The sequence below is a fragment of the Trachypithecus francoisi genome, unplaced genomic scaffold, assembly GCF_009764315.1.
Source record: "Trachypithecus francoisi isolate TF-2019V2 unplaced genomic scaffold, Tfra_2.0 Lachesis_group5, whole genome shotgun sequence".
Taxonomy (NCBI): Eukaryota; Metazoa; Chordata; class Mammalia; order Primates; family Cercopithecidae; genus Trachypithecus; species Trachypithecus francoisi.
In genome coordinates this window covers 65,194,212-65,220,525 of record NW_022681470.1, presented here as the reverse complement: position 1 = coordinate 65,220,525, position 26,314 = coordinate 65,194,212, and the positions used below count along the sequence as shown (strand labels likewise).

General features: G+C 45.7%; 1 protein-coding gene across 1 annotated transcript in view; it reads left to right on the top strand.

The window, feature by feature from the left end:
- The window catches only part of LOC117074081 (plexin-A2), a gene marked incomplete at its 3' end in the record, with an annotated part of 200,122 nt that overhangs the window by 27,170 nt on the left and 146,638 nt on the right, over positions 1-26,314 (top strand). The window contains exon 3 of the mRNA XM_033195314.1: positions 6,036-6,218. Within this exon, the coding sequence (XP_033051205.1) occupies positions 6,036-6,218 (183 nt within the window). The remainder of the gene's footprint in view (positions 1-6,035; positions 6,219-26,314) is intronic.

Genomic DNA, 26,314 nt, shown 5'->3' with positions numbered 1-26,314 from the left:
CCAGGTGCTACTGTAAATGCTTCAGGCTTCAGCTGTGAACCATATAGCCCTACAAAGCTCACTGCCCTCAGGAAGATTATATGCTAGTTGGGTGAGACAAATGAACACATAATATATGTTAGTTTGCCAAATGGGGATAATGGCTATAGAGAAAAATAAACAGTGAAGGGGAAGAGGCAGTAGGTGACAGGACTGACTCACTGAGAAAGTGGTGTCTAAGCAAAGACTGAGGATGAGAAGAAAGGGAGTCATGCAGGTGTCCAGAGAAAGCATTCCAGAGAGAGAGAAAGGGTGAGGAGAATGTGCAAAGAATTCAGGGCATGCCTGGAGTGTCTGAGGAACAGTAAGGAGGCCACTGCAGCCAGATCAGAGTATATGAGAGAAAGAGCAGCAGGTGATGGGGTCTATCAGAAGTAATGGGCACCAGGTCATGTACAAACAGAGCCATAGACCATTGTGGTTCCCAGTGAGGGGGTCAAGTGGAGATCGGAAATCTAAGTCAGAGGAGAGGGAAAGGAGTCTGACTTGACCAATTGATGGAAAACTGGAGAAGAATCAAGAGTGTGGACAAAGGCAAAAGAGGAGGGGATGAAAAGCTGAGAATCCAGACCTGAGGAAAGCAGAGACAAGAAAATCAGTGGCAAGCACTGCCCTGTCAGAGGCTCATGGTGCTATCATCAAAGTATTCACGATCCACTCTTCCTTCCATCATTTATCCAGCCATCCAACCATCCATTCATTTATCCACCCATCTCTCCTCCATTCATCCCCTTTCCTTCCCTCCTTTTATTCTCCTATCCATCTATCCCTCCCTCCTCCTTAGCTTTCTCCCCCATGTATCTCTCTATCCATCCATCCATCCATCCATCCATCCATCCATCCATCTATTCAGCCATTTACCCATCCCTCCATTCATCTGTCCCTGATCCTTCCCTTCATTCTTTCCTCCATCCCTTCATCCACCTATCTCTTTATCCACGCACCCTTCTTTTTTTCTCCCTTAATTTATGCCTCTATCTTTATCTATCCATCATCCATTTGTCTATCTAGCCCTCCATCTATCCATTCATCCCTCTCTTTATTCATCCACCATCACCTATCTACCCATCCCTCCATTCATTTACAAATAGTATTGAAGATCTTCTGAATGCCTGGCACTGTACTAGGCACTGGGGATGCAAACATAAAAAGACATGATTGGCTGGGCACGGTGGCTCACACCTGTAATCCCAGCACTTTGGGAGGCTAAGGCAGGCAGATTGCTTGAGCTCAGGAGTTCGGTACCAGCCTAGGCAACATGAAAAAACTCCGTCTCTACAAAAAATCCAAAAATTAGCCGGGTGTGGTGATGTGCACCTGTAGTCCCAGCTACTCTGGAAGCCTGAGCATGGGAGGTGGAGGTTGCAGTGAGCCGAGATCGTGCTACTATACTCCAGCCTGAGTGACAGAGTGAGACCCTGTCTCAGAAAAAAAAAAAAAAAAAAGAAAAAGAAAGACGTGATCACTACTCTGACAGATCTTAAAATCTAGTAGGAGAGAGAGACACACACAGAGAGAGAGACAGACAGAGAGAGAGAGAGAGAGAGAGAGAGAGAGAGAGAGAGCTGGCAACATAATGTAGTGGCTAAGAGTTTGAGCTTCTGAGACAAAAGCCAGGCTTCAAATTCCGTCTGTGTTTCTTCCTCCCTTCTTCAGAAGCACCTTATCATCTCTATATTCTCATCTGTGAGATGGGAATGATAATGCCTAGCTCATGGGATGATCAGATGAGATAATACATGGAGAGATTAGCACCATGCCTGCAAATGTTAGGTTTATCATTACACAGGGAGTTAACAGGGAGTGTGAGAAGTGCAAAAGTAGGTTTCTTATACACAGTGCTGAGGGCTCTGGATCTGCAGCCTAGAAAAAAATATATGAGACCAAGGGGCCCATATGGCTACCTTCTGAGTACTCTAAATTAAAGGTGCCTGCCATTGGGACCAAACACTAGTACTTGAAGCAAGAAAACATCATTCCAAGGCTATGCTTCTATTCCTGTCATCATTTGCTTGGTGTGGTAGAAGAGTCGTGGTTAAGGCTTTGAAGTAAAACAGATGGGGATTAAAAATCAGTCCTACCAGTTACTACTTGTGTGACTTTGGCAAGTTATGTACCTGATCTGAGCTGTAAGTTTTTCATCTTTAAAATAGAGATAATATTATCTTCTTTTGATGGTTCGTATGAGGATCAAATGGAAAATTTATGTAAAGTGCTTAGCACAATACCTGGAACATAATAAGCATTCAATAAATGGGCAGCTATGATTATGAATATGAATCACAGTAGTAAAGGGCCAGGTATTTTCTTAGTTATCTTACTGTTGTAAAATGAGGAAGCTGGACTAGATAGTCTCTAGTTTTTTGTTTTGTTTTGTTTTTTTAACACCAAAATTATATGGCCACTGGCCTTAACTAATGGGGAGAAGTGGAGAGGAAATGTAACCCTCTGTAAGGGTTAAATGCTTGCAGAGTCCAGCCTAGTTCCCATAACCCAGTGGGGGCCTTGTCAGGAGGAAACTGCTGATTCCTGCCTGCTTCTGAGCAAGAGGAAAGAGGAAGATGACACTCTTCTCTGCTCCAGCGCAGAGAGACAAGCCTGGGCTAGTTACAAAAGGACAGGAAAGGCACTGGGAGAGAGGTGACAGTGAGTGGGGCCGGGACCTTAGAGTGGAGAGCCCCTTGCCTCCACCCCTTCAGTACCACACCCTTCTGGTGCAGGGGCTGCAAGAGGAATGGCCCCTTAAAGATCCCGACAGTCCAAAGGACCAAGACCCGGGGACCCAGAAATATTTTGGTGGCCTTAGAGGGGAATAAGGATAAATGAAAGAAGCTGTGGTCACAGAGCTTGATTTTAACATGACTCTGGAATAACATGGAAATCTCAGATCAAAAATTTGAACTCTGATCCCAGAAAAGGGAGGAAGAAGGGGTCTATCACTCATTGAATAGCAGCTATGTCCTAAAGGCTAAGCTTGGCAATTTAAGTGTTATCTCACTTGCTCCTCACAATGACCCCATAAAGCAAGAGTTATCACCCCCATTTTACAGATAAAAAAAAACAAAGGCCCACAAAGACTAAGCAAGTTGCTCAGATCTCCACAGCTATAAGTGATAAAGTGGGGATTTGAATTTAGTTGGTCTATATTACTTCTTAGTCCAGGCTCTTTCTATGTAGCCCTTCTGTTTCCAAGGAAAGCCATACACCAAGCTCTCAACCATTGGAGCAAAAGTAAAGGCACATCAGGTGTTTGGAAATATCTGACAATATATTGAAAAAGAACTTGAAGAGAAAAGAAATTCTAGCCAATCCCAAGGGCTTAGGCTGAGAATAAATCTTTTTTTTTTTAATAGTTCTGGAGATTCTAGAATCAATAAGATGGTAGCAAAATCCAGAATTACTAGGTTTTTGCTTCTGCATCATTTCTCAAAAGCTGACTTGGCTATGCCTGTGCCCAGACTCTGTGGCCTTACCAGCCCTGCAGAAAGTGGGAAAGAAATGGAAGCCATGAAATTAAGGACTTTTAGAGCTCAAAGGAAGCTTGACAATTACCTGGTCCAATACTTTTACTTTACAGATGAGAAAACTGAGGCTGAGACAGGGTACATGACATATGAAGGTCACACAGCTGGTTTCAGTAGAGAAAGGACTAAAATCTGGATCACTTTCTTCTTAGCCAGGGCAGTAACTGCCTGGAGTGTAGGGATGAGATGAGGAAGAGAAGTACAAAATGTAAAATGTGTAGCTGATAACTCTGACCAGCCTTTCTAGGGAGCTAGAATTCCCATGGTTGGCTCCAGTGATGTGCTGGTAAATATTAAATAACTGGCTCTATGCAGGCCGGGGAGGGAGAGGAAAGCTCTGGTTTGTAGCCCCTGCCAATTGCCATGGTATAAATACACCTATCCTGGCTGATTTCAAGCATCATGGGATGTCACTTAATGCACAGTTATCCCCTGTGAGCTGGCTTCAGCACACCACAGCTTCACTCCCTTTCTGAGAAACTCATTCCTTCTGCTCTGCGAGGCTCCATATTATCCCAGGTTCAAAAGTCATCTTAACCTAAAAATTTGTTTTCTTTCCTGAAGAATATACACACACAAGTGCAGCACCATCATTCCTACCAGTAGCAGGAGCAGCAGCTCTCTACAAAACACTACGGAACCACAAAAAATGAGCCTCTGCTCCCTTTGGGACTGAGAAGAGAAAGGAAGGGAAGTCCTTGGTTTAAAAAAAAAAAAAAAAAAATCACATGCCATAACTTATAAACCAATTATTCCAAAGAAATGAGGCTGTCAACGAGTGATGATGTGTCAGCCTGCTCTTCCCTGGTGAGGGTGAGAGGAGGCTGAAGGGAGCAGGGGGGCAGGCTGCTCTGCTGCTTTCTATGATTCCTATGACAGCCATTTCCTTCCTCCTCTGGGATGCCTTCGCAGACCCAGAAGGAACAGCTGCCACAGGACGCGGGGCTCTTTCTGGCCCAGAGCCTGCAGCCTTTGCCACAGGATTCCACATTGTGCCATTAACTGGGGCATGTCAGAGCATCCGTGCTGGCCCAGCCCTGTGCTGAGCACTGTATACAGAATGCAAACCCCTCAGCAGCCCCTGCCTCAGGAAGCATTACAGTCTTTGTCTTTCATTCTTCTTTAGATGAGAGACCTAAGATCTTGAGATCTTAGAAATCATCAATTTAACATTACCTTCAACAACCCTACAGGAGGACCCTACTGGTCCAAGTTTTCACAACCAGTTTGTGGCAGAACAGGGAATAGGATCAAGATCTTCCTATTTTCTTTCCAGCATTTTTTTTTTTTTTTTCTTTTTGAGACGGAGTCTGTCGCCCAGGCTGGAGTGCAGTGGTGCGATCTCAGCTCACTGCAACCTCCGCCTCCTGGGTTTCACGCAATTCTCCTGCCTCAGCCTCCCAAATAGCTGGGATTACAGGCACACACCACCACGCCCAGCTAATTTTTTGTATTTTTGGTAGAGACAGGTTTTCACTATGTTGGCCAGACTGGTCTGAAACTCCTGAGCTCGTGATCTACCCGCCTCGGCCTCCTAAAGTGCTGGGATTACAGGCGTGAGCCACCGTGCCTGGTCAGTTTTCTTTTTCACTTGCTCAAGGTGATCTTTCAAATGTGCTCCGGTCACTCCCCACATCACCACTCTCTTTAAAGGCTGGAAATACAAAGGACACCACCTCCAGAATTCTCTCTTAATTATATTTACCCAAACATTGTTGAAGATCTATAATGCACAATAGTGGAAATAGCTGGACAACTTAACACAAATCTTTTGCATGCATTATTTCATTTGTTCCTTCACGGTTCTATCAGAAAGGTGAGCAGGTATTATTCCAAAGGAAGAAATTGAGGCATATGTAGATTAACTTTTCCAAAGTGTAAGGTACTGTCCAATATTATTATGACACTTCCAATCTCTTTCCAGTATGGAAAGATAGTAGGGAGCTAGAATTCCCATGGTTGGCTCCAGTGAGGTGCTGGTAAATATTGAACAACTGGATAGTTGAATGGCCTAAAATTTCTTGTGCCCAAAGGGAGACCCTACAGCCCAAGAAACAAACAAAAAACCCTCTCTGGGCTGGTAGAAATCCTGTAATGTTGCCTTTAGACTGATTATCCACTGAAGGAACTCTTGTCTGAAATAGAAAGATCCCCAAAGAATGCCATGGTCCCGAGGGACATTAAAATAAATAGCTTGACAAATTGATCCTAGTTCTCCTGGCAGAAAGGTAGATGCAGATGACTCCAGGTGAGTGGAAGGTTCTTTCGTCTGGCTTCATAAGAACCAACATGGAATTTGTGGGTGAGCTGGTGAGAAGATTTTGTCTGCAGCATGTGTTAGGGCCCCTGAACTCCCACATCTGCCTCTCTGAGGCCTGGCGTCCTAAGACTGGAAGTTGGGGATATGAGTTGTATAGAGACTCCACCAAGCCTCCACTGTTACTCACCCCAGTTCCTTCCCCTTTCCTCCAGCCTGTCCCCATCGACGATAACTTCTGTGGACTGGACATCAACCAGCCTCTGGGAGGCTCAACTCCAGTGGAGGGCCTGACCCTGTACACCACCAGCCGGGACCGCATGACCTCTGTGGCCTCCTACGTTTACAACGGCTACAGTGTGGTTTTTGTGGGGACTAAGAGTGGCAAGCTGAAAAAGGTAAGAGTCTATGAGCTCAGATGCCCCAATGACATTCAGCTCCTCCGTAGAAAGTCCCTCTTGGAAGGTAGCTATTGGTGGAGATTTAACTACAGGCAACTTTATTTTCTTGGGGAACGAAGGTGAAATTGGGAGGTAAGTAGGGGTTAATTTTGTGACTTAGCTTCTAGCTACTTCCTCCAGCCCTCAGTCATTGGGTATGTAAGGAATGCAAGCATGTTTCAATATTTCCCAAACTTTAAGAAAAAACTTTAAGAAGGTACATACATCTGCAAAAGCAAAAAAAAAAAAAAAAAAAAAAAAAAAAAAAAATTGCTCTTCATTCCCAAATCAAGCAAAACTAAGTTTTTGGTTACATACATTATAAATCTCCAACATCACAAATCCCTCCCTAGAACCTGTCAAGTTGATTATACTGGTCTTTGTTGAATTCAGAGAAGTTGGTTGAAGCAGATTATTGGTCCCAATTCTAAGACCTGGGGCAAACGGTGGGTGCTACTCTCTGATGGTGTATGATGCCTGAAGAAAACACCATTCTCCAGTCTTTCCTTTTCCTGCAATCACAGTATCTTCCCTTCCCAGCTCCCCACCCAGATGTGAGCTGCCAGGTGGAAGTAGACATTTTACCTTGTGTCTCCTTGGGCACTTCTGCCAGCTGGAGGGCACAGGCTGTCTGGGGCTGGCAGCATGGGAGGCCTCTTGTGCAGCAAGCTGAAGCCAACAGCTTGTGCCTGCTTGTCTAGTGCCTAGGGTGCAGAGAGGGTGCACAATCTGGTTCATTATATGGGATTAGAGCAGCCACATTCTTTCCGGTCTCAGCTAATCCCCTTTTCCCAAGCTTACCCTCCTGCCACCTTTCCCTAGTCCCAGCACCTGTGGATCAAGGAACATGCAAGACCTCACTGCCTCTCACCCTTTGATGTTGACATCACCCTGGAGCTCTTTCCTTATAATCCATTTAGAGCCTTGGGAGGGATGCTGTTTGGAAATGTGGAAGGAGGGTAACCTGGAGTGAGCCCAAGGAAGAATTTCCATGTTCTGCTTGTTCTGAATTACTGCCAGGGGAGGTGAGAAGAACTGGTCTGGGTTCAACTAGTAGTGCTAAACCCTCCAGGCTTCTTCTGGTTCCCATGATACCAAAGACGTTTAACCATTTCCTCACTTGTGTAGAAGTTCCTACATGTTCCTCTTCTGTGCCCTCCACTCTGCCTGGGACTAGAGACCCTAGCTTGGCTTTTCAGCACATGGAAGAGAGAAAGAATGTGGTCCTTGTGTTTGCTTTTCCAAAATGGGAAGGGGAGGAGTTGCTCTGTGAAATTCTGCTAAGGTTTAAAAGTGGCTTCTACCAGGAAGCCGTTTGGCTTGGAACCCTGAAGCTGGTTACTTCCCTGCTCAGCCAGGGTCACCACATCCAGTTGGGCAAATTGTGCCTGGCCTAGGGGGATTGTGTTAAGGAGCCTAGTGGGAGTTGAAATCCAGCCTGAGCTCTCCCTGTCACATGATGTACCCTGTGGTATAAACATCTGCCCAGTGGGCCTTCTCTTACTAAGTCATCTGCCCATAGGGACCACCTTTTCCTAAATGGCACACAGGCTCTCTAAGGGCCAGCAGAAGCCACACAGGCTGGTGTGAGCACCTTTCCCCGACCTTCAGTCACTGCTCCAGGTCATGTGTGTCATTCTGTCTCCTTGATTCTCTTGAAAGTTCCATGAAAGGCAGGGGTCATGCTTTCTGGACTATTCCCTTCTTCCCCTTTAATCCCCTCACCAAGTGTTCACTCATGGGATAGGCTTCAAAACTGCTTTGAAAAACAGAACCATTCTTTAAGGAACCTTAGAGAGTGCCTGGCCCAATACTCTCATTATTTGACAGGGAAACTGAGGTCCAGAGAAGAAAATTGACTTGCCCAAGCATAGAGATCTAAGACAAGTTGCTTCTTGCCTTGACACCCAATTTGGCACCATTTTTACTTAAAGAAGCAGCTCTAGAACCCAGGGAGGGAGACTGAGAATGATCTTCAGGTCCAGGCTTGCTACAGAGGTCAGCTAGGGGCTAGTGTTTTCACTCTCTTCAGATCTAGATGTGAATTAAGGAATCAGTGTATAATGAATGGATGGATGAGAAGTGAATAAAGGAAAAGGGACCCAACCAGACACAAAGGGACCTTGAGTTGCCTTTCCCCATATCTCCATGCATCGCGCACAGCACACACCAGGGGCTGCTTGGCATCTTTCCAAGTCACACACCTGAGTTGGCCAAGTTCTCCTGGCCTTATTGAAACCCTGACAGACAAGTTGCTGTGGAGACAAGTCAGCAGGTTCAAGGGCAAAGCTGGGGGCGTGGCTACCCACAGCTTGTTCTGACCTGTGAGTTGGCTGCTGCTTCTCACTCTTTGCTTGGCCTTTCTTTGGCAGTTTCTATGAGCTCATGATACCCCTCCTTCCTCCTCTGTGCAGCTCACCCTTCTTTCCCACCCACGCTGCTTGGAGGTACTTGACATTCATATCCAGGCCCCTGCTGGCCTCCCATCTACCAGCTTACTTGCTCCCACCCCTCTCCAGAGAAATAACCCATGAAGAATTTATGGAATGTCCCCAGGAAACCCTACTATGGTCCAGGGCCCATAGCTCTTTCAACACAGGAAGGAAAATAAAGAAAAAAATAGCTAAGAGTTTGGAAAGGGAAGGGAAGGCGGGTGCGTCAGAACTACTCACTTCTCCCGGCGTCTGTCAGGCTGTCCAGCCCTCAGCTACTGTGGCCTGTAGAAACAGGATGTCCCTGTGTATGGAAGTTTAGAGGAAGCAGAGACTTGCTAGAAGCGATAGGACCACAGGGTGCTCTTATGTGCTGTGTCACATAGCTGCTTATACACTGCTGTCTGCAAGATGCATAGAGAGCACCCTAGACAAGACCACTGCCTTCTGAGCTGCAAACAAGTGGAAGGAACAGACAGAATAAGGTTAAGTCCCCAAAACCTGTATGTGAGGATGGGCGCGGTGGCTCACGCCTGTAATCCCAGCACTTTGGGAGGTCAAGGCAGGTGGATCAGCTGAGGTCAGGAGCTTGAGACCAGCCTGGCCAACATGGTGAAACCTCGTCTCTATTAAAAATACAAAAATTAGCTGGGCTTGGTGGCACCTGCCTGTAGTCCCACCCCCTTGGGAGGCTGAGACGGGAGAATCACTTGAACCCAGGAGATGGAGGTTACAGTGAGCCAAGATCGTGCTACTGCACTCCAGCCTGGGCAACAGAGTGAGACTCCATCTCAAAAACAAAACAACAACAACAAAAAACCAGGAGTTTGAGACCAGCCTGACCAATGTGGTGAAATCCTGTCTCTACTAAAACTTTGAAAATTAGCCGGGCGTGGTGGCACGCACCTGTAATCCCAGCTACTCAGGAGGCTGAGGCAGGAGAATTGCTTGAACCTGGGAGGTGGAGGTTGCTGTGAGCCTAGACCGTGCCACTGTACTCTAGCCTGGGTGACAGGGCAAGACTGTGTCCCCCCTTTCCCCCCAAAAAAACTATATGTGCAATGCTTGCATAAGCTAAGGGTCAGTGCATTGCAGGTGATAAGAAGACATACAAAGATTCACCATAAGGGTGGAATAATTCAAACAAAACAGCAACTGTAGTGTGATCAGTCTGCAAGGCTTTACTGAAAAGGAAGATTACCAGGGTCTGCTTATAGACTAGATGAGACAGATGAAGTGATAAGTTGGGGGACAGAAGGGCATTCTAGACCTTGGGTGCCACACTGAGAAGGTACAAAGCACATGCAATGAAGGTCCAACATGCAGAGGAGCTTGGAAGACTTGGACAGATAAGAGGGGAGGGAGACCCCCTGTGAGACTTTAAGCCCTAAGGAGATCAAGCGAAAAGGATCTTGGGATTTTAGCGAACCGTGAGGTTGACATGAGCCAACTGTGTGATATATTGCTTTAACAAAGTTAGTCTTCATCATGATAATAGAAGAACAGCTTCTGTGTCACGAGACATAGTGACTCCACTTTACCTTGAAGATAACATCACAAAGCAAATTCAAGTGCCAGATAAACAAGAGCTGAACGGATGTGGGAATCATGCTATGTGAAGGGGAAAAGAGTGAATAAAGCAGGACATAGAACAGCTGTCTTTAGATAACATAATTTACTGAGCACTTATTATATGTCACATGCTATTGAAGAGCTTTATATCTGTTAACTCATTTACTCTTTTACTCTATGAGGTAGGTGCTATCACCTCCATTTTAAAGATGAGGAAATGGAGGCCAAGAAAGGTTAAAAAATAATAATAAAGCCACACAGCAAATAAAATAGCAGAGCTAGGACTAGAACCATGATTATCTGGTTTTACAATCTGCCGGCTTATCCATTAAGCTATGGAAGATGAATTAGGCTTATTCAGTGTGACCCCAGAGGGAAGAATAGGGCCACTGGGTAGGCGTTACAGCACAGCAGCTTTCCCCTTCATATAAGGAAAACATTTTTTACAGCCAGACTGTCCCAGGATGGAAAGAGCTGACTCAGGAGGGAATGAGGTCCTAGTCAGTGGAAATAAGCAAGCAAAGACCAACCAGGGGTGCTGCCAAGGGGACCCCTGCATCAGATCTCATGGTCTTTTCAATGATGCTGCCACTATTTCTCTGGCTCTGTCAGCAAAGCGTGCGATGAAGGAGTATGGGCTGAGGCAGAGAAGAGGAGCAGAAAAAGGAAGACCAAGGACCCCTGGGTGTGGACTTTGGAATGAGGCTGGTTTTGAGCCTGCCCTCAGAGTAGCAGAAAGCCCCTCAGGGTCAGGTGGGAGGGGCTCGGCACAGACACGGCAAAGCCTGGCCAGGATGATGAGGACAGGCAGGCCTGGGGCCAGATGTAGGGGAGGGAAAAGCAGGTTATCCTGGGGCCCAGGTCCAGTTCCTCATGACAGCATCCCTCCTGGTTAAGAATAGGCAGTGAGAGTCCAGATGATACAGACTGAGTGCGAACACCAAAGCGGATGGAGGAAGAGTGGCAACAGGAACTGGAAACTCATTTTACATGATTTTCCAGGTTTCAGGGCAGAGACAGGTGGCAAATCAAGCTCATGTCATGGGGCAAAAGAGGGAGGATGTCAAGCTGAGCAAGTGAAAGATGCCAGGACAATGGAAGGAAGGACTATCTTGGGTTCAGGGTGAAGTTCCTTTGGTTTCTTCCTTCCATTTGCAGCTGCTAAACTGCCACCTCAGCCCAGGTTTCACATCCCTGCAGGGCTCCTCACAGAAGCTGGAGGGTAGTGTTTTGCTGGGGCTCTCTAGCCTCTCAGTCCCAGGGACCTTAAACAACAGCAGATGCTGCTGGCTCTCCTCTCCATCCCCATCAGAAACCTCTTTTGCTGCTCAAGCATTGTGACATGTCCTTTACCCTATCCCTTCAACCACTGTGCACGGCACCCTCCTAGACCCCACAGCATCTGGCAAGGGAGCAGCTGCTAAGGTGTCTACCTCCCTTGAGATTCACAGATCCTTGAGGGCAGGGACCTTCCTTTTCACATTCATCACCCCATCCCCACTGCCAGATACACATTAGGTGCTCATGAAAGTGATCTCAAATGTATTGGGTGCCTATTCTATGCTAGACATCTATTGTACTAATTGAAATAGAATCAGACACCAACAGTGACTCCTGTTGATGTGGTTGGTTGCAAAGGAAGGAAGGTATGATGGGTTGGGTAGGTCGGTGCCGGGAGGAGGAGGGTTGGCATGGCAGTGGCATGAGAAGTAAAGGAAACAGGACAACTTCTGGTGGGTAACAGGAAAGGAGTTTGTTTTCTGGTTAACAACATCTGGAAGAGGGTGGGGTGGTAATCTCAGAAATGTTGGCTAGAAGAAGGGGACAGCATTTACACCGTTGCCTGGAGGGCCCCAGAATAGTACAGACAGCCATCGACTTCACCTGGATCAGATGCAGGCTTGTGTATAGCAGGGAAGCAGGCAAGAATGCCCAGGGAACCACTGCTTCCTCCACCAGTCTCTGTTTATATGACTCCTGGGATGTTTTTGTAAATCCCCCAGAGACTTTCCAAGCTCTGGGGAGGGCCCCAGCCTATTCTGGCACTACCTTCTTTCCCATTAGCTAATGGTGGCCGATGAAATGCCTGTGAAATTCTTAAAGGAAAATTCTTTCTTCCTCTCCCTAAGGGACATACCAACCCAAGGTCTCCAATCCCTGGCCCACAGGAAGCCCTGACGTCCCAATTCTATTCTTCTCTTTGTAATCACACAAACGATTTACTAAGCAAAGCCAGGAAAACTGTGAGCTTCTTGCAGTAGCAGCTTAGGCGTTGGAAAGAATCCATCAGGAGCACCAAAGTATTAACTCTCCTCAGCCCTGGGGTTAGTACTCGGTTATTTGATAACACTGACTGTTTATAAGATACATTTCCATGGTTCTTTTCATCTTCCTCAAATACTTCAACTGAGGGTACTGATCACCCCTACATTTTTACCCCATTTTACAGATGTAGGAAACTGAGTTGTAGCGATACTAAATGTCTTACCCAAGGTTATATGCTCACCCCCACCCTCCAATGCCAATATTGACATTGGCGTTTAGACTTTCTCTCCAAACACACTAACCTGTTACTTGGCTCCTCTCGTGGGGTGGAGTTGCCTTGGCGGACGGAAGGCGAAGTTGGATGAAAAGCTGAGAAACATGCCTTTCTCTCTGTGCCAGCCCCACCAAACAATAGCCACTCATTCCTCTGAGTGGAAATGATTCACTTGTCTCTCTGTATGAACCCTTGATTGAGTAAACAGCCGGAGCTGCAGGTCCACATCTAAGAGACTTAGTGGCTCTCCTGGGACCTGAGACCGCCCATCCGATACCCTAACTCTCCCAGGTGTCTCAGCAATGCTGGACACTGGGGTGGTGGGGAGTGGAGACCCTCTCCCCTTCCTCAGGGCCTGCATGGAAGGGGTGGGGTGGTGGTTCAGGGAGCTCACCACCACATCCCTAGTAATGAGTTTGGCTCCCTGCCCGGGCTCCCGCCGCCAAGCTTGCTGTTTGTTTTGTTGTTTTATAGGCCTCTTGGGTCCCCAGAACTGGTCTTCTTAAAGCTGGGAAAGGCTGCATTTGGTTGGCACAAGAAAGGGGCATATTTACAGAATGCCCCACTCCCACCCCCTCGACACACACACTCCGGCCAGCACATCTCCTTGCTTGACCATGGCAGGTGTAGACAGGGGATGTCGGCTCTATCCAGAGCCCCAGCAGACCCCAGGGAAGGAGGTCCTGATCTCCCAGAGTCATTCTGAAAGGGGAGAAACTAAAGACTCATTTATTTTTTGTACTTTTTTGTGTCGTTTCTAATATACTTCAATCTTGGACAATTCTTGTATGAGGCATCAGGCTGTGTATTCAGCTGGCTGTTTTGCAGTCTTAACAGTGAGCTCCTGCAGCTCAGGGCTTTATTGCAGAGCAGGTGAAACACAGAAAACTGTGTTTTGGGGACGGGGGGATGGGCGTCATGATTCAAGCTTGCAGAATCCAGGTGACCTAAATAGGCTATGCAAAATTTTCAAGAGGCCAAGGTGCTGGTGTTTACAGAGGTCCTGTCTTTAGGAAAATACAGACCCTTTTACGCCATTAATCCTTGCCTGTCTGTGGATTTGGAACATGGACATAGATCTCTGAGTTGGAAGGGACTTACAAAGACTACCTGGCCCACTCTCCTACCTTCAAGTAGGGACTAATTTGCATAACAAAGAGTATAGGGTCTTAGGAGAGATCCAGTCCTGACTCCATCCTACTAGCTGTGTAACCTCTGAGCTTTAATTTCCTCAATGTAAAATGAGGACAATTCTGGTACCTGCATCATAAGATTACAGTAAGGATTAAATGACATAATTCATTATTGAACTGATATTTATTGAATATGTACTGTGTGCCAGGAGCTTGGTATAAAGCAGTAGAAAACAAAACTGTCAAAGATGCCTGCCCTGCTGAGGTATGGTGGCTCACAGCTGTAATCCCAGCCCTTTGGGAGGCCAAGGCAATCTGATCACCTGAGGTCAGGAGTTCGAGACCAGCCTGGCCAACATGGTGAAACTCCATCTCTACTAAAAATACAAAAATTATCTGGGCATGGTGGTGTGTGCCTGTAATCTCAGCTACTCAGGAGGCTGAGGTGGGGGAATTGCTTGAACTTAGGAGGCAGAGGTTGCAGTGAGCCCAGATTGCACCACTGCACTCCAGGCTGGGGGACAGAGAGAGACTCCATCTCAAAAAGAAAAAAAAAATGCTTGCCCTGATGGAAATTATATCTTAATGTGGGAAGTCAGACAAACAACATAAGTAAGCACAATATATAGTATGTTTAGTGGGTGATAAGTGCTAAGGAAAAAATAGATTACAAAGAAATAATTCATGGAAGGGATGGAGTGCAGAGCTTGGGCACATGGGCATATGTGCACTTAAATATTGCTACAATTGTGACTTAACTTGTGAACCTCTATTTTTTTTTTTCCTGTGGAGTGGGGTAGTAATAAACACTTTGCATATTTGTTGTAAGGATTAAATAAAATCATGTGTAAAAAGTGCTTAATGTAGCGCTTGGCATGGAAGTGCTTTCTATTATTACTGCTATCTTTGAGGCTTCCCCAAAACCCCACTTCTTCCCTGGCTCCTTGGGGTAGTGAAGCTGTCAGATCAGGCTCCTTTTCAGTGACATGTTTGCAAGGTCAGATGGAGGAAGAGAATCCTGTCCCCTACTCCTAGCCCTGAGTCATGGGAAAAAATACTTAGAAGACGGGACCAGCTGAGCCGAACTAATCTAATCCTGCTGGACTTTGGCATCCAGTTGCATTAGTCACCAGTGAGAGGTTTCACAGTCTCATATCACCAAACAATATGTACTGACCCCCTCCCCAGGGTGGGGCTGAAGGAAGTGTCAGTTGCCCAGTTGCAGTTTCGCAGAATTAACTAAAACAGGCCCATTCTCCCCCTTTGCATGCCTCCACACCAACCACAATATCCTGTGCTGCACAGCTCTGACTTGGATGAACTATGTGATCTGAGGGGACCTCAGTTTACTCATCTGGATCACCCATGCCTGCCTGGCAAGATTGCTATGCCTATCGGACATGGAGGATACATAACATCTAACACAGATCTTGACGTAGTAGATGCTTAATAAATGGCAGTCATTGCTGCTACCATCTCTGTTACTGCTAGAGTGACTCCTCCTGCTAGTATTACTACTACCACTCCTCTACTATTACCATGTTTTTTCTGCCACAGTCCCAAATTCTCTTTGATTCTATTAGTTCATTAATCCCATCTAATTTTCAGATGATCAAGGATTGGAGGCCAGGCGCCGTGGCTCACGCCTGTAATCCCAGCACTTTGGGAGGCCAAGGCGGGCAGATTGCCTGAGGTCAGGTGTTCGAGACCAGCCGGGCCAGCATGGTGAAACCCCATCTATACTAAAAATACAAAAACAAATTAGCCGGGCCTGGTGGTGGGCGCCTGTAATCCCAGCTACTTGGGAAGCTGAGGCAGGAGGCAGGAGAATCGCTTGAACCCGGGAGGTGGAGGTTGTAGGGAGCCGAGATCATGCCACTGCAAACCAGCTTAGGTCACAGAGTGAGACCCATCTCAAAAAAAAAAAAAAGAAAAGAAGGATTGGGATATTTCATTACTCTATTGCAGATGGTGATTCTGAAATTCAGAGATTATGGACTAACTTGGGGTTGACTTGTAAATCAAGGGAAGATGTGGAAGTTGGAACCAGAATGACAAATACTTCAGGGTGGAGATGGGCCCAGCATATATCTAAGTCACTTGTGTAGCCCAAGGTGATCAAACTAAGAGCTTATGGCTACTTTAACAACTCTTTCCTTCTTGCTAACATGTGCCCCTCTGTCCAGGGAAGCAGGAAATATAGGGAGATGAAATGTGGTGAAAATGAATCTGGAGCTCTGGCCTTCTGAGTCTCTTCCTGTGGTTATACCCTTCTCCTGGCCTCACCCTCCAGGAGGGTTTCTAGCTCCAAGGCAGGAAAGAGGTTCAGGAGCTGGTGCCATTGAATGTCCCAATCAACCATCCCTGTCCTACCCTGTGTTCTGGTTTCTATGGCAAAGGTTGAGTGTCGCCAGCTAATCTGGAAGGAGAAATGGCATCAACAGACTTTAATAACAAATCTAGAATTCCCACGCTTGACAATTCAGGGGAAGAGGCTGGGGAATTGGGGTTAAGGCCCCCAGGGGATAAGATTGACACTATCAAGCAAGATCAAGAGTCTTCCCTTGAATGTATATCATAGACTTCGTAGCCGGAAGGGACCTCAGAAAACTGATCTGGTCACTGACTTTGGACAAGTAAGATGTGTATTGTTCTATTTTATGAATGAGAAAGCTGAGGCCTAGAAAGGTGGAGTGATCTGCGGAAACTCACTCAGGTTCTCACCCACAGAGGCAAGAGCAGAACCCAGGTTTTTGAATTCCAATTTTTGGGCCCTTCTCTATATCATTTTAAAGGACATTTTCTTTTCTTTTCTTTTCTTTTTTTTTTTTTTTTTTGAGACAGAGTCTTGCTCTGTCGCCAGGCTGGAGTGTGGCATGATCTTGGCTCACTACAACCTCTGACTGCCTCATTCAAGCAATTCTCCTGACTCAGCCTCCCAAGTAGCTGAGATTACAGGCACGCGCTACCACGCTCAGTTAATTTTTGTATTTTTAGTAGAAACGGGTTTCACCATGTTGACCAGGATGGTCTTGATCTCCTGACCTCATGATCTGCCCACCTTGGCCTCCCAAAGTGCTGGGATTACAGGCATGAGCCACTGCGCCCGGCCTGAAGAACATTCTGCACAGAACATCAGACTGACCTCGGCCTCTCTGGCATGCAGGCATTTTCTATGCAGAGCTTAAAATTGATCTAGGGATTTTTTCCCTGGAACAAGAGTCCAGCTGAGCTTCGTGTACCAGGCCTGACCATACAACCTTGATCTAGGGTGACCAGCATCCCTGAGCCCTCACTCCACATGTCTTGGGAATCTTACCAGAACCTGCCCAGCAGGGAGACTTATTTAACTTCTTGCCTCAGAGCTAAGAAGTTTTGACAAATCAGAAGAACACTGAATCGGGACCCTCAAGTCTTACATGTTAGTCCTCTCTCTAGGAATGCCACATTTTTGGATGGGGATAGGCATAAGGATCCACTATAAATTAAGCACTTACTGTATGCTAAGCCTGGGCTAAGTGTTTTGTTTTGTTTCAGTTAAACCTCATCAACCCTGGAAATTGTAAAAATCATTGGTCTTATTTCCATTTATATATAACAAGCTGAGGCTCAACAAAATAAGTAACTTGGCAGAGTCACACTGCTACTAATTGGAGAGCTGGGATTTGAATCCAGAGCTCTCTGACTCCAGACCTGTACTTTTAACCACTAGCTTTTTAGCATTCAATTGAACTTCTCTATGCTTCCATTCATCCACTTATAGCCTACCACTTGCCTGATGGAGAGCTGCAAGAAGATGCATGAGAGGAGGGGGAAGGGCCACCTCTTTGCACTCTTTTGAGTGAAGGTGCCTGGAAACTCGGGACATGGCAGCTGTCACCTCGGCACACGCTGTCTTGCTTGTGTCCCTCTCCTCAGGCCTCCTCCTCCACCTCCCCACCCCTCTCAGCCTGGGTCACAATGCACAGGGTGGCAGCCTTTTGTGCCACACACAGTCCCCAGCTGACTCCCCTTTCTCCAGGCATCACTGTTTGCCATGAGCTTTCTGAAGGAGAGACAAAGGAGTGTTGCTGACAAGGCCAAAAGCTGCTGGGTAAAGCGTGGGGCCAGGGCCCATCACCCATGCATCCCTCGAAGCCCCCGGGCTCTTCTTCAAAGACATTGTCTGGGATCTTTTGTGTGCCAGTCATACCCATTCAGAGCTGGCCAGGCAAAGCTTTCAGTGGGGAGAAGGAGAACACTGAGAAATGGAGTCATTTTGATCTGGCAAAATTGGAAGAGACATTAATGCAATAGTTAACAGCAGACCACTGCTGGGGGGATGGGCCCAAATGCTTGTTCTCTGTTTATGGGGCTTATGCAATTCCATCAATATTGATGCCTGATGCCTTTGATTCTGACACTAATCATTGCTATGAATTAAATTTGCAGCCATATAATTAGGATTGCTATTAATAGGGCCCTGAGCTAAGCACTCTGATGCAGCGTGTCTTTTTCTTGATAGAAAATGGCATCCTTGGAACTCTGCTAATGGGGCACACCTGGAATTTGCCAAGAATGATGTGAAAATTATACATTCTATATTTGTATTGGGTCTTTTACTGAAATACCAGCAAGCAAAGGTGAGGCTGGAGGGAGGGTTCTCTCCTACCCAGTGCTGTGGGCAGCAATTAGGTGTCTCTGCTGCTCTTTAAAGTATTTAGGAAAGGATACGCCAGAGCCAATATTGGTCACTCATGGCCAAGCTTCAGACAGCTCATAGCCAGGAAGTTCTCCTTTATGTCTAATCTAATGGGAGTCAGTTTAGGCTGAGACACTAGCCAACTAAGGGAAGAGGAATTTTCCTCCTACCCTAAGCTTGTTTGAAAGAGGCTGAGCCAAACTCCTATTGATGGGCCCAGTTGGGCCTCATTTCTAGGTGGATGATTAGGCAAGACCCCTACTGACAACTGATTTCAAGGGTCCCCATCCAGAGAGCTCCCTGGGCCACAGAGAACCCGTTAACTTCACACACAAGGATTAGCTCTCTTTCATGTTGAGATTCTTTTCCAGGTAAATTTGCAGCATATTTAGTCAGTGGGAAACCCAGTCTTTTCCTGCAATTAGCCCCCAGTTCAGCTTCAGTGACTGTCAATGCCCCATTCACCCTCAGCCTGAGTAATCACATGTCATCATGCCCAAGGGTTATCTAACCCTTTTCCAACAATGGCACATGTGGTGACCTCCCTTTATCACTTAGAATAATAATTTGTACCAGTTGGCACAAGGGATGCATTAGTCCCTGCTCTTTTGATCTTCAGACTGAAAATAATTTTTTTTCTAAACCATCATTTATTGATTTTTTTCTTTCATAGTTTTCTATCATTGAGAGAAGACAGTGGTTTGAGTTCAAGTCCTAACTCTACTGTTTACTAAGTACATGACCTTGGCCAAGTTATTTAACCTCTTGGCAATTCAGAGTTGAGAGTTCTTGTCTTTAAAACAGGGATAATACTACCTACTTCAGAAAGATTATAATAAGGTTCAATAAGCTTCTAAATCTCTTAGCACAGGTCTAGTACACCTAATAAGATTCCCTGCCCTCCCTTTTTTCTTCCTCCTCACATATACCCAGATACGGAGGAGAAAAGAGATAGTTTTATTTTCCAACATCTACCCCGGCCCTTGCCACCCATTTTCTGAGTACCACTTTATTTTCTACCCATTCTCAGGGACAACACACATAAAATTAATTTCTCCAAAGCAAATGGCACAATGGAATCTGAATTCCAAATGCCTCCAGTCTTTTTCTCCCCACGCACTGCAAGGGTGAACAGGAGCTTCTTGCCCCCACTGCCATGGTTTCTGCTGTTACTCTTTCTTCTCAGTCAACCCAGGGTCTTAGGTGGACTGAGTCCATTCTCCTGTTCAATTCTCAGGACCCTACCACAAACTCACAGGTGTTCAGCACCTCCATGATAGGGAGAAAGGAGAAAGAGCATCTCAGCACCACCCAAAACCAAGGCTACTTGAACACAGGATTTGCATTCACTTCTGTCCTCTGCCCCACAAATACACTGTACATTTACCCACTCTGTGTAAGTGCATGCTTAAAGTCAAGTGTGTGGCTAGAAAGCAATTGGCTAATGGTCAATATTAGCAGAGAACAATTTTTTTTTTTTTAACATAAAACCCTAGGAAACAGTGTGTTCGGTTGAGTCCTCAAGTACCTGAATTTTTTATTAATTACCAAACAGGTATTTTACTTTTCGTAACTGAAGTTGGGCAGGGATGGGATTCCTGTTGGGTGACTGTTGGTGTTGGTGTTGTTTTGGTTCCTACTAAATAGAAAACATTAATCAGTTCCTTCAATATTGGAAATGTGCCTGCTGTTGGGCAAGTTCATGGTTACTCATAGATGCATTCAGTCACATGCCCAACATAACTATACTCGCTCCCTTCAGTTATCTTGTCACTAGCAAGATCTTGTATAGTACAACCAAACCCCAAAATTAGACTCCCCCATGAGGCCATATAATGTACCCACCACCTCCCTTGTACCTTCAGTCTTTCCAATAGTCTAATGGCTGCCCCTGTTGAAGCTGTAAAATGTTTGGTAATTTCAGTCTCAGACAGATTGGTGGTATCCCCAGAGGAATGGTCATAGACAGAGAAGTGAAGGAAAAAATATGCCCAACCTCCCCCCATCATCAAATCAAAGAAATAAAAAAACTGTCTCCTTGGTGCCTCCCCAGTATTTATGTCTGAACTCAGCAGACACCCCTGGGCTGCAGCCAGTCTATGTATTAGCATTAGTCCATTACACTTTTTATGATGCATGTTACCCACCCCTAACCCCCCCAGAAAAACATTTTATGACTGTCCTTTTCATTTCTGGATAAAGCTTCACCGAATGGCAGATGCCTGAATCTCCCCACTCTTTGGGGAGCTATTTGTAGGCAGCCTGTCCCAGGCCGTAAACAACGGGAGATAAACCACAGCCACTGACAGTAAATGCAGCCAAGGCCACGGAGGTGCAAAAAGTAGGGGGTGGGATAAGCTTGGAGTCTTGTACAATCACAGTGCCTGGTGGGTCTGTGGGTCTCCCCTACTCACAGAAGGAGAGTCAAGAGACTGGGGCCAAAGAGGTTACCACCCTCCCAGATCTCCACAAAAGCTCGAGGGAAATCTTACCGCTCTCCCTCATGCCTGTCTCCCCCAGTGAAGCCATGCATCCCTTAACTGTGATCAGAACCAGTCAACTTTCCAATCAGAAGGAGAAGATTCACTTTGGCATCATTTTCTACTGCCAGCTCATGCTGCTACCTAGATGACTACATGCCACTCATCTCCCACGGATGCTTCTAGATCTTGGAGCAACTTCTTGGAAGTTTCTCTGCCTTCTCCCACTCACTCTTCTTGTAACACCCACCCCTACCTCTTCCTCCTCCACTCTCCAATGCTCTTCTTCTCCCTTGTTGCCAAGTTCGAGTCTTACCAATCCATCGCCACTACTTCTGGCTGATTAAAACTTCAGCGTGAACTCTGGTGGCCATGGTGGTAATATTTATTTATACCACCTTTTGAGCTGTACCCACAAGCAAGTCACATAGGACACTGCAGGAAACAGCACCTTGAGCCAGCTTTGCTCCAGAAAAGATGCCCTTGGGAAAATAAAAACAAATTCTGAATGAATACTAGAACAGTGGAGATTTCTGATTCTTCCTACACACACGAAACAGCAATCGAAAGCAAAGAAGGAGATGGAAGGGCTGGGAGATGGAGAAGGACAGCAGCAAAACCGTGAATAGTTAGTGCATGGCGGGGTTTTGTTTCTCATCTGCCCCATCTTGGTGGCAGGATGTATAGATAGGATGGAGGTAATGGTGTTCTTTTTCTTTTCCTTAGTTGGTTTTGGACTCCACATCAGATGGAGACATGTAGATGAAAGTGGTGTGCATTTAAAATGTATGTACACATCAGACTACTGGAGATAGTAGCTATTATACTGCGTGTATTTTTTTTTTCTTTTTTTTTTGCAGTGAGCTGCTAAATTATTTATTGGGCACTGAGCTTTAATCTCATAAACCTGCCTTCAGGCCTCAGGCACCGGCAGCCTGAGCACTGCATAAAACACATACGTCGGGCGGGCTGCATGGAGCACTCCGGTGACTCTAGGTAGTGATTGTTCATTTTCACTCAGCCTTTTCCCTCAGATCAGCTCATTAACAGCAGGCAGACCCTATGAAGAGCCTTCTAGTTTTCCCATCACTGTGAACTTGGAAATTGATTTGCATCTAGTAGCAGACAGGGGCCCCCAACCTGAGCACAAAGTACCAGGGGAACTGTGGCAAGAGGCTGTTCTCACAGTCTCTTTCCTTGGCTGAGGGATCAGCCTAAAAAGATGGAGTAAATGACTCCAGGATTACAAACCATTGCTGGATTGTCCAGAGCTATGTGCCCCATGTGCCCTATGCTATGAACCCCCTTAACTTCCCACCTGCAGAACTCATGGGTGACTGATCCTAGACAAGTGTTTTTTATTTAAAAATTAAAAAACAAATTTTAAATAAAATTTTTAGTTATTTATTTTACATTAAAAAATTTTTTTAGAGACAGGTCCCACTCTGTCACTCCAGCTACAGTACAGTTGTGCAATCATAGCTCACTACAGCCTCCATCTCTTGTGCTTAAGCAGTCCTCCTGACTTGGCCTCCTAAAGTGCTGGGATTACAGGTGTGAGCCACTGTGCCCAGCCCAGACAAATTTTTTATATTTTGGGCATCAATTTGCCTTTTCTAAGTGAAAAAGATCTTTATTATCCTCCCTGGTTCCAAGGTCTGAGAGCAACTCTCTTGGTATGAATCTCCTTGTCAGTCTCTTAAATGCCAAGATAATAGTAACCTCCTTAAACTTATTCATTGGTTTCAGTTGTATAAAGAGCTTTCGTAAGTATATATATATTGCCCATTTTGATCTCATCTTGTAATCCTAACAGCCCCATGGGCTGTGATATTGTGGGTGAAGAAAGTGGTCAAGTGATTTGTCACTATCACCCAGTAATGACACTGAGATTAGAACCTGGATGTCCATCCTTTGTCCACACTAATCATTGCCTAGATGTGTGAGCTAAGTAGCATTACACGAGTATGGAAACTGAGGCACAAATCATCTCTGGCACCAAGGGGCCCTAGGGCTATGAGGGAATAATGTTAATACCAATGCCCTTGTCATGGAAATGGGAGCACAAAAAGGGTTGTGCTTTCCAAACCCTGGGCCTCTGCTGTCTTTGAGCAAACGAAGCAATGCCAGGACTGTCTGGGTTTCATCATGCACTGTGCTGCCGCAGCCAAAACCTTGTGACCCTCCTTTACAAAATCAGTAAGAAGAGGATATTGCAGTAGTTGGATGCACAGGGTTTTTCATCTATGTTCCAGGATTCAGGGGCTCCATGATCTACCAGAAAAATGTTTTACAAACATTTGTATATTTAGTTTTTTGTGTAGCGGGCCCATTGCTTACATTAGAATTTCAAAGTTGTTTATGACCCTAAAATATTAAGACCCTTTATCTAATTTTTTTTTTTTTTTTTTTTTTTGAGATGGAGCTTTGTTCTTGTTGCCCAGGCTGGAGTACAATGGCACAATCTCGGCTCACTGAACCCTCCACCTCCCAGGTTCAAGAAATTCTCCTGCCTGAGCCTCCTGAGTAGCTGGGACTACAAGTGTGCACCACCATACCTGGCTACTTTTTGTATTTTTAATAGAGACAGCATTTCTCCTTGTTGACTAGGCTGATCTCGAACTCCTAACCTCAGGTGATCCACCTCCCTCGGCCTCCCAAAGGGCTGGGATTACAGGCATGAGCCGCCGTACCCAACCTGTCTAATGGTTTTTTAAAAATGTGCCTTTGAGCTCTAGATGGCCACTCCCAATTCCCAACTCCACCCTCCTTCAATCAAAGTGTCTTACTTTCATCTATTTCATCTATTTCTTCTAGTAGGGTTAGGAGTATGGTTTTTTTGTTGTTTAAGAAAAAGGTTCAAATGGCAGATGATGACATTTTAGGTCTGCTTGATCATCACATGTTATGTACCTTGGGTATGTATCCTTCCCTCAGTACACACAGTGATTTTAGGATAAGGGCTGCATTCATTATCTCTCTACCTACAGTACCAGCTAATGTAAAAGACTTTCAATAAATGTTTCAAAAGAAGAAAAGGAGACAAGAAAAGTGGGGAGGGGGAAGAAATCCTAGGACAGGAGCCATCTCTCTGCCCCAATTTTGAGGCACCTTCTTGATGTAAGTCAAAGGCGCTTGCAGGTATGTGCTACGTTTCTGAGTGAGGTAGGACCTCAGGGATTCCTATCAATGTTTGTTGCTGGCCATGGGCAAAGAACAAGGTTCTTGGGGAGTGCACATGATTCAGGCAGTCACATCTCATACACAGAAATTCAAGCCAGCAGTGCTGCAGCTGAACCCTTTTGGGACTGCCCTTTTCCAGAGGGAAAAATCCTTTAGCCTCACTTAGCTCATAGCCTCCCTCACCTGTTAGTGCCCCATCTGCAAATCCCAGCAGATGCCAGGTCTGCACTGAAAGTCAACTACAGAGGATTCTATCAACCTTCTGGGGTCCAGGACTGAGTAGACGGTACTCCTCCTGCCACCAAAGTTTCGAAGATGCAGAGCAATGCCCGTTATTAGTGTGTTCATTCATACAATTATTTACTCACTCATTCAAAAAAATGACTATTACATATGGGCCTACTATGTGCTGTCAAACATATTACTTGTTGCTAATATCTGTATTAATTTCATCAAGCCAGTGGTTTCCAACTGGAGGTGATTTTGCAGACATTTGGCAGTATCTGGTGATATTTTTTGATTGCCATGTCTTGGGCAGAGAGAGCTGTTGGCATCTAGGGAGTAGAGGCCAGGGATACTGCTAAACATCCTACAATAGACAGGACTTCCTCCCCACAGTGAAGAATTATCTGGTCCACGATGTCAGTAGTACTGAGGTTGAGAAACCCTGATCAAGGCAACCAACATTTCTGGAGTGTCAACTATGTGCTAACCACTGTGCTAAGCACTGTTCATTTGATCTTTTTAACAGCCCTGCAACATAGGTACTATATTTTTTGAGATGAGAAAACTAAGACTCAGGGAGATTAAATTATTTTCGCATTTATTCACATAATATGTAGTTATTAAACAACTCAGTATGTAGTGGATTTGAAAAGCAAACCCAGGTCTTCTAGCCTCAAAGTCTACTCGTCTACAAGAGCATGCTAGCTCTCTGCACAAGGTCAGAAAGGAGAAAACATGAAAGAAGTAAGTGATGAAGAAGCATGAGTTTTGGGAGGAAAATGTTGTTCATAACTGCCACTGGAAACGAAAAAAAAAATCCCTTTTCTGCCTCCTTCTCTCCCAGTCTCCCATCTATACTCACATACACACACATACACAATCGAACAAAATCCTTGAGGCCCCAGTTTGCCTTCAGGTTTACTTTTGTGTGGGTGGTAATTTTAGCTTGAGATTCCACCCTCCATCCCCCAGCCCAAAATGTTTCTCATCTTACACATACAACCACACTTTTGGCTGGAAAGAGGGTGGAGATATTTCTCCTGCTCCTGAAATGCCTTGATAAAGATCTTCTCTCTGCCAACCTCCAGCTTCTCCTCGTGCTGATTTAGTGCCTGCTGTAGGAGGTGTGGGATTTTATTTGTAGCTCCTGACTGGCGGGCTGTTGGATAGGAGCTGTGTGTGTAGCGGGAAGAATATGGAGTTTGGCATCAGACTATCTTGGTTCAAATCCTATCATCTACCCGTTCGTTATTGGGTAGATATTGGGTAAATCCGTTAGCCTTATTGAGCTTTGGTTTCTTCATTTGCAAAATGAGAATGATGATACCTACCTTGCAGGTTGCTCTAAAAGTTAAATGAGGTCAGTTGTGTTAATCTTTTAGTGCAGTACTTGGCAAACAGGGAATACTCAGGAAATGCTAGCCAGTATGCTCATCCTTCTGCCTCAGCCCCAGGTTCACTTGTCTTTTTTTTTTTTCTCTTTATCTCTTCTCAGGATCTCAAAGAGAAGGGTAGGAGGGGTCAGGGATCCCTTCTGGTGGGCCTGCTGGACCATGCTTCCCTCCTTATTCTGGGCCTCCTTTGGGGCCCTGTGTATAGCTCAGCCCAGGCCCTTGAATCAGCCACAAGATCACTATCTTTGCTCTGCCTCTGTTTAGAGTCAGGTAACACAGACCACAGCTGCCGCCACCTCCCCAGGCAGGATCATGCAAGTGAGACTTATCACCATAAGACTCTCCCACTTCATCCCTAACTCAGCAGAGATTCACAACATGGCTGGAAGCATTAAGCAGTGGTACTCATTCACCC